Source organism: Corylus avellana, chromosome ca1, assembly GCF_901000735.1.
Source record: "Corylus avellana chromosome ca1, CavTom2PMs-1.0".
NCBI classification, from domain to species: Eukaryota; Viridiplantae; Streptophyta; class Magnoliopsida; order Fagales; family Betulaceae; genus Corylus; species Corylus avellana.
In genome coordinates, this window is record NC_081541.1 from 2,251,404 (window position 1) to 2,259,102 (window position 7,699).

At 35.2% G+C, this 7,699-nt stretch overlaps 2 protein-coding genes across 5 annotated transcripts; one reads left to right on the forward strand and one right to left on the reverse strand.

Annotated features, from left to right (window-relative positions):
• Positions 1-443: 443 nt before the first annotated feature.
• On the reverse strand, positions 444-3,029 carry LOC132185546 (rust resistance kinase Lr10-like). Of its 2 annotated transcripts, XM_059599337.1 has the most exons (3): positions 2,334-3,029; positions 1,814-1,843; positions 444-1,728 (listed from the first exon to the last, which is right to left on the reverse strand). In XM_059599337.1, the coding sequence occupies exons 1-3, from the start codon at positions 3,016-3,018 to the stop codon at positions 620-622; spliced, it is 1,824 nt and encodes a 607-aa protein (XP_059455320.1). In that variant the 5' UTR covers positions 3,019-3,029; the 3' UTR covers positions 444-619. The 2 variants fall into 2 exon arrangements, with proteins under 2 accessions (XP_059455320.1, XP_059455388.1); XM_059599405.1 differs by lacking the exon at positions 1,814-1,843.
• Positions 3,030-3,309: 280 nt separating this feature from the next.
• Positions 3,310-7,001, forward strand: LOC132185794 (uncharacterized). Of its 3 annotated transcripts, XM_059599618.1 has the most exons (5): positions 3,310-4,237; positions 4,540-4,584; positions 5,031-5,072; positions 5,216-5,257; positions 6,713-7,001. In XM_059599618.1, exons 1-5 carry the CDS (start codon positions 3,340-3,342, stop codon positions 6,871-6,873), a joined length of 1,188 nt encoding a protein of 395 aa, XP_059455601.1. In that variant the 5' UTR covers positions 3,310-3,339; the 3' UTR covers positions 6,874-7,001. The 3 variants fall into 3 exon arrangements, 1 of the variants encoding a protein (XP_059455601.1); XR_009440651.1 differs by lacking the exon at positions 6,713-7,001 and having other exon boundaries at positions 4,765-5,072; positions 5,216-5,249; XR_009440653.1 differs by lacking the exons at positions 5,216-5,257; positions 6,713-7,001 and adding an exon at positions 4,765-4,842 and having other exon boundaries at positions 5,031-5,073.
• Positions 7,002-7,699: the final 698 nt, after the last annotated feature.

Sequence of the window (7,699 nt, forward strand, 5' to 3'; positions counted from 1 at the left end):
ATCATGATAGATAACAAATGTATTATATTTTTTAAAATGGAAAAGATCAAAATCACTCTTGCGCTTTGACGCATATCATTTAATTTGTTATATCTGTCATGATGCATTATGCACGTACGTTTAAATACATAAATGTAGTTTCCATTTTGAAGAATATATCATAGATATATTCTGGCTTATAAGATTATATTCACAAATGTATTATATTCTAGCATTTCCCATAAATATATATTTTTCTACAAATCCATATTTGTGTTTTATAAAACATGCATATGCTCCTTTTGCAAGAACTGTACGTTGGCCATCAAACATGCATGCCTACGGTGCGACCAGAAACAAATTCACTTTTAGTTTTAGATCATACGACAGCCCAAGGAATTCACAATTGAAAAGGAAAAAGGAAAACTGAAAAAAAGTTAAAAAAAAAAAAAAGAAGAAGAAGATTTACCAGGTACGTACATTTTTATAATCTCCAAATTACTCGTACATTGATACAAGAAAAAACTTGAAGTCGCTACATTGACAACAAGTCTACAAGATTAATAACTTCTAATTAAGAGTACAAGATCAATGCAACCTCATTTGTTATCATAAACGCCCAATTCATATACAATTATTTTCATTCTGGGATGATCTCCAACTCATGGTTTAAACGTTTTATAGGTATATTTGCATTAATTTGTACGGGACCTGCAGAGGCAAAGGGATTGGGAGGCATAGTTAATTTATCGTCTTCTCCTTCTAACATTTGAACTGCATCTTTCATAGAAGGACGATCCACTGGGTGCCATTGGATGCACCAGAGTCCAATAATTGCAAGTTTCTTTGCAATTTTAGCTTCTCCATCATCATCAATAAAGATTCGTATGTCTTCTTTTTGTTCTAAAATATTATAGATCCACTCTGGAAAGTAGACTTGACCAGTGTTCTCAACCGTAACGCCACCATTTTTCCTTCCTCCAACCATTTCAAGTAACAATATTCCAAAGTTGTAAACATCTGCTTTAGAAGACACATTCCCAAAATTTCTAGAGAACACTTCAGGTGCAATGTAACCCATAGTTCCCCTGGCTGTGGTCATGGACACTGCACTTTGATCCTTTGAACATAACTTAGCAAGACCAAAATCAGAAATTTTTGGATTAAAGTTTTGGTCTAGCAAAACATTATGAGGTTTGATATCGAAATGGAGGATTCGTTGGCCGCATCCTTGGTGAAGATACTCAATTCCTTTCGCTATGCCAAAAGCAATATCATGTAGCTTATCCCAATTAAGGATACATTTCTTCGTGTCCGTTGAAGATATGAACTTCTCTAGTGAATCATTTGATAAGAACTCATAAACTAAAGCTCGTCTAAATCCATCAGCACACAAGCCAACCAAGCGAACCACATTAACATGATGTATCATACCCAATGTTTCTACTTCATTTATGAATTCTTCCCCATTTCCATTGGAAATCTTGAGGATCTTCACTGCAACATGAATTTCATTGGAAAGCTTTCCTTTGAATACTGTTCCATATGCTCCTTCGCCTAGCTTCTCAGTAAACTGATTTGTAATCCTTTTAATATCAACATACGAGTATCTTGTGGGTTTGAAATTTCTGTAATCTTCCAAAAACTTTTCGATCTTTGCTTGATGTTCTTTTTCTACTTTATCATAAGTATAAAGATGGTAGAGAGCAAAGATAGCTAGTGGTAATAGAAATGAACCTAAGATGACACCTGCATAATAGACATATATTTGGGAGTTAATATATGATTTACATCTTCCCAATAAAAAGAATTTCAAATGGGCAAGACAACTCACCAGCGATTATTGCTGACTTTGCTAATGCACCTGTTAAAGATTTAACATAATTAGTTTTCATTGTACATTTCCAAAAAAATAAAATAAAATGTTGGCCTAAAATTTTCTTGCTAATAGCTTAAGTTATATTGAATTCAGACCTTGAGTTCGAGTTGTAGGTTTCTAAGAGGACTAAAACGTGCTGTGCAGTGATTTTTCCTCGGTTAACATGTGCATGCGTATTTTGATCTCTTGTTAAGAGCTACAATTATATGGCCTATTATAATAAAATGCTTTAGCAACACATGCCTGGCTCTAAAATGATTTTCCGTTGTAGTCTAAACTAATTCGCCTAGTCAAGTTAATTAAGCCAAGAGTAACCATTCGTGAGCAAACATTTTATTTTACTTTATTTTTGGGTGGAAATGAATGCAAGGATTAATTATTCGCCGTTGCTGAGGAGGAATCAAATATCAATGCATGTTGGCTTGAAAACTGAATAAATTGACTACAGAGGTGGAAATTGGAGAGAAGAAAATACCTTTATCTTTGGGGAAGCATTCGATTTGTAATTTAGAGCTATTATTCTTCAATCTGCATTTCTTGCCTTTTGCTTCACAGTCTCCACATTTTGGGATGGACCAGTTCAATTGAAGAACTTTGTAATCACTGTCGTCTAATATTATAAGACTTGGAATTGATAGAAGATTATGCATCTTTGTACAAGATAAGGGCAAGTGAGCGATAGAGAAAATCCCATCATAATCACCGATTGCATAAACGTGGTAGGTAGGGCCACTAAGACAAGAGATCAGATGGGAATGCACTATTGCTCTTGGGGAACAATTGAATAAGGCATAGTCGTCATTGTCGTTTACTTCGAATTGGAAAGGCGACTTAGGCGAGGAAGATAAATCGAGTCCCCGAAGCTGCATTGGGAGGCAATTATGTGGATCATATAATTGAATTACCTTAGATGTGTAGTTAATCTCTTTCACATAGAGTTTAACTGAAATCGGCAGCTCGAGCACCGTATCGTGTGTATCAGTGCATGATAAGGTAAACCCAGGGTACCCACAATGCTCTGGCTGGCTGCTAAGTCGGAAAGGAAACTGGATGGCAGGGCCATGGGCTCCACAGTACCGTAATTGATCATCACACCCATTTTGGGCTTCCCTAAGGTCTACGGTGAAAGCCAGAAACAAGAACAAGTATGAGATTAGCATTTCTAAGCAAATATCCATCTCTGTGCTCTTGAGGGATAAATAATGGTTCTCAGCCTCTTAAATAGTTGGGCTTTCTTCGGTGATTACCTCTATCACTTTGTTCTAAGTGACAAGTAAATTTCGGGTGAACTTCAAGGACTTGGACAATGTGGTGATGGCGACTGGCGACTGGCGACTAGTAAAAATCAGTCATCATTGATTTTTCAATATATGACGTAAGTGCTTACGCCTTATAAATCTACATTATTTAATTTGTCTATGGCTGTGGATTGTGGAAGCCATACCCTCTCTCACTATCTTCTCTCTCTCTCTCTCTGATCAATGGCAAGCCAAAAGCTCTTCCCTGCCGGACTCATGGTCCTAATTGTTGTTCTTGTCCTAGTCCATGAAGCTTGCAGTGCCAACAATAGTCATTACCAATGTCCTGCTTCTTCCTGCGGCAATATCCACAATATAAGATATCCCTTTCGGTTGAATGGTATTGATCCACCAAACTGCGGTGATCAAAGGTATAATCTGTCATGTGAGAATAACCAAGCAGTGTTATACTTATATGATGGAAGATACTATGTACAGGAGATCGATTACCACAACTACACAATCCGACTTGTAGACTCAGGTATTCAGAAGGATAACGACTCCTTCATCCCTCGTTATTCTCTAGGCCCAACTAATTTCAGTTCAGGGGATCCATATGCTCCATATCATCCATATTCGATCAACTGCAATTCGTGTGAAGCTAACTTATATAGTTATTGCTCTTTGAGCTTGCCCAATCTGTATCAGAATCAGAAATATATGGTTTTCGTGAACTGCGAGAGAAAAGTGGAGCCTCCATTATATTTGGACATTTCTAGTTGCTTTAAGAATGGAGGAGTAGTGTATTCTTCCAACTCTTTTTTATCCCATTCCAAGAGGTATACATATGTTATTGCTGGCACAACCTGGCCAGCATATTGCTTTCCAGAAGACCAGATAATGAGCACATGGGATTTGGAGGAGTCGTGCCAAATAGAGCAAATGTATCTGTCAACATCGAGGGTATCTTGTCCAAATAATAGTGATGGATATTTTCGATGTACTGACTTTCACGATGCAGTGGTCTCCGGCTTTATGCTTTCATGGTTCCAAGTTGCTTGTCATAATTCCACACCTAGAGATGATTATTGCAACATCAAGGACGACGCGAATTACCCTGTTCGGTGCGACGTCCCAGGAGGTGCGTAAGGAATAAAAGAAAAAAGATATAACACTAGAGAGTTTCTAACGAAATATCTTACATACATGTTGGCCATTATTTTCAATTTGCACATTTCTTTCTTTCTCTTTTGTCACATTTTAATCAATACCATTAATATTCCAAGGATTATTGAACATATAACTTCTTTAAGACGGGAGTAGTTCGGAGCATACCAAATACTGGCAAATATCTTTTGTAGTTTAGACTTACAAAATTAATGACTTGCTTTTTCATTCCAAGTTTCCAAACTCTGATTTTTATTTCTTTTCTTTTCTTTGTAGGGCCCGTGAGATTCTATATTAAACTATTTTGGAAATGTGGCAAAGGTGAGGTTTCTATCTCAAAAAGTTGTTTGAAGAATAATATAGATCGGAATGACATCGAACATATAGGATGATGATCAATTGTAGCTGATGGCTGATGAATGATGATGACACAAGTTGAAGAATAATTAACCATGTGCTTGGCCAATGGCTGGTCTCAAACTTACATGTCTTTTTTTTCAGATCTCAGACACAATGAATGAGGCAAGGGAAAATTATATACACAACCCTATCCATAGTCAGCTAAAGCACATTGACAAGGCATAAAATTGAACTCAACCAAATTTATATATAGCCCAACATGTGAAGTCGTCTAGAGGTTTATAGAGTTGTTTGTATTCCTTAAGCATGGCCTAGGGGAAAGTTGTATATACGCAGGCCATACACTTTTATAATTATTAAGGTCATATTTTCTATTAATTAATATGTTTATCTTTTTTTGTACGTAGTTCTTGCAGCTGTTATCAAACTACTAGTGCCGAGGAAAATAAGTAAGAACCTATCTCTAACTATCTCCGTTGATTTGTTTATTTATTTATTTTCATTTTTTTAGGAAGGCAATTAGGTCTAATTAGTTCCAACTAAAAAGTTTCCGAACACTGATGTTATTCTTTTCTTTTCTTTGTGAAAGCAGGACAAACATTGGGCATTCCTTATGTTGGCATGGACGACAACGGTGAGGTTTTTGTCTCAAAAATTTGTTTAAAGAATAAGACAGAATAGCACAATAAAGAGCGTACAATTGGATGAGTTATGGCTGATGATGGCAATGGTTGATCTCAAACTTTTAGGTTTTGTTTAGATATCAGAAATGAAAGGAAAAATAAAAATTCTTACGAAATTAGCTTCCTCTTTTTGTTAGAAGTTTTCCTTCCCTTACCCCATTTTTTTCCGTCGTCATAAGAGCTAGCATTTCCAAACATTTATCTAAAGTTTTATACAAAATAACTAATTAAAACTCATTTTATCTAATTTAACTGACCATTTTTCAAGACCTTCGTCCAACCATTAATCTAAATTTCTTCTCTTTACTTTATATTAAAATAATCATTTTTAAAAAATTTTTCTCCACCAAAAACACCAAATGAAACTTGTCCCCTGCAGCTAACCAAAACAACCAAACACTCTAATTATCAAAATTAATTAACACCAAAAATTATAGCAGCTAGCAACAAAATCTATCAACCATGCACAGGTAACTCCTCCCCTGCCTCCCCTTTCGCTCGCCACAGCTTCAACCATAGTTACCTCTGATCCACACACAAACGATAATCTCAACCGAGCGAAGTCAGATAAAAGCACCCAAAACAAAATTAGATCAAAAATTTGTTGGAGAGAGATTTGGTTATGGAGCTTCGACAAAGATGATGGTGGAGCTTCGTTGCGATAATGAAAAAGGATTCAAAGATCTTTCAACCTGACCATATCTAGAATGAGGGAATTCCTCACCCAGATACCCATTCCTATTACTCAGCATAGAATGTTGCCCTCTTCTATTGCCGGAACCAAACCTCGAATCATAAGCTATGAGTCCCAATTCCCGAAACGCATCGACTTTTCCATACTCCCCAACACCAGCTCTAACATAATTCTCATCGCTAATCAGCTTCAGTCGCCGTTCATCCTCCTAAGAAATCCTCAAAGAATTCCGATTATTTCGAGTGTCATCAACCACATGGTGGAGCTTCGCTGAAGAGAGACAAATGAAAAAGGAAGGAGAAGCATTGAAGAAAGAGAGAGGGGGAGAGAGAAATCAATAAAGAAAAATTTCAGTGAAAACTCGTTTTCCAGCCTTAATTGGCAAGTTATTCGCCTCATCTAAATGACTACATATTACCTCAATCCAGCACGTTGAGAAACCATAGAATATTAGGATGGTTGCTTCTGGACAAAGTGGTCATTCAGGGGCTTTGGTTAGTGATCCGGGCTATTTCCCTTGAGCTCAGCCCAGTTTCAACGCCAGCAATATAAAGTATAGAGGTTCATAAAGCTGCAAATTAAATTTCTTCTTAAAACATGATTGAAGGAGAAAGTTGTTTACCCAATTTTTGTTCGTCTTCCACTTTTCCAATTATTCAAGTCACTTTCCTGATTAATTAATTAATTTACATATTTCCATATTTCTTTGCAGGCATTGTGGGCACCGGTGTACCGTCGAACATGTTCTACCTCATCGGTCAGAACCCCTCTCTCTCAATCTTCTTTAATTTTGGGAAAAATTCATACTCTTCTCATTATTACTCAATTAACAATGTTTCTCTAAACTTTCAATTGGAACAATGTCTTTCCTAAAGTACAAAAAAATTAACAATGTCCACCCAAGGCCATGAAAAAGACAAAAAATGACCATAATTTTTTTTTCTAGCAAGACAAAAATATGAGTAATGGTAAAAGTCCCTCTGGTGTCTTTTTTATGTCAATCCAAAAAATGATATGGCTTTTAAAATCACTATTAAATTATTAAATTTTAATCAAATGGTGATTTAAAAGTTAACTCATTTATGGAGTGACACAATAGAGATACAAAAGGAACTTCTAGCACTACTCCAAAAATACTCTTAACAAATTTGAAAAAAAAAAAATTATTAAACAAAATTTCTTTTAAATTTCCAAACTTTTTTTAAAAAAAATATTTTTTAGTTTTTTTTTTAAATTTTTTTTATAAAGGGTATTTTCGTCATTGGGGGAGACATTGACAAATTTTTATAGTTTTTTTTTTTTTTTGGGGGATATTGTTTCAATTAAAAGTTTTGGAGGACATTGTCAATTTGGTTGTAATTTGAGGGAATATATAAACTTCTCCTTAATTATTTTTCCTTTTCAGTCGATAATTTGATATTGTGAAACATAAAAATGATTTAAAATACAGATAAGATGAAAATGTTAATGAACTTTACATAAAAATTATAATAAATATTGTGCTTAGGAATTTGAAAGGCAATTAGTTGAGCTGTAATAAAAAGAAGGAAAACTACAACTACCCCTTCTAACTATTAACAAATTTGTAATTTCCTTATGATGTTTTAATTTTTGCAATGTTATGTTGCCTAGTCTAGCATGTATTGGAGTTTTTTTTTTTTTTTTTAAATGTCTACCATGCATTGAGGTAATTATGTCC

Coding starts and splice junctions, on each gene's coding strand:
- LOC132185546 (XM_059599337.1), bottom strand. CDS start 3,018: ATGCTAATCTCATACTTGTTCTTGTTTCTGGCTTTCACCGTAGACCTT. Junction 1,844..2,333: donor ATGCTTCCCCAAAGATAAAG/GTATTTTCTTCT, acceptor AATCTTTAACAG/GTGCATTAGCAAAGTCAGCA. Junction 1,729..1,813: donor AAAGTCAGCAATAATCGCTG/GTGAGTTGTCTT, acceptor TCTATTATGCAG/GTGTCATCTTAGGTTCATTT.
- LOC132185794 (XM_059599618.1), top strand. CDS start 3,340: ATGGCAAGCCAAAAGCTCTTCCCTGCCGGACTCATGGTCCTAATTGTT. Junction 5,073..5,215: donor ACTAGTGCCGAGGAAAATAA/GTAAGAACCTAT, acceptor TTGTGAAAGCAG/GACAAACATTGGGCATTCCT. Junction 5,258..6,712: donor TGTTGGCATGGACGACAACG/GTGAGGTTTTTG, acceptor ATTTCTTTGCAG/GCATTGTGGGCACCGGTGTA.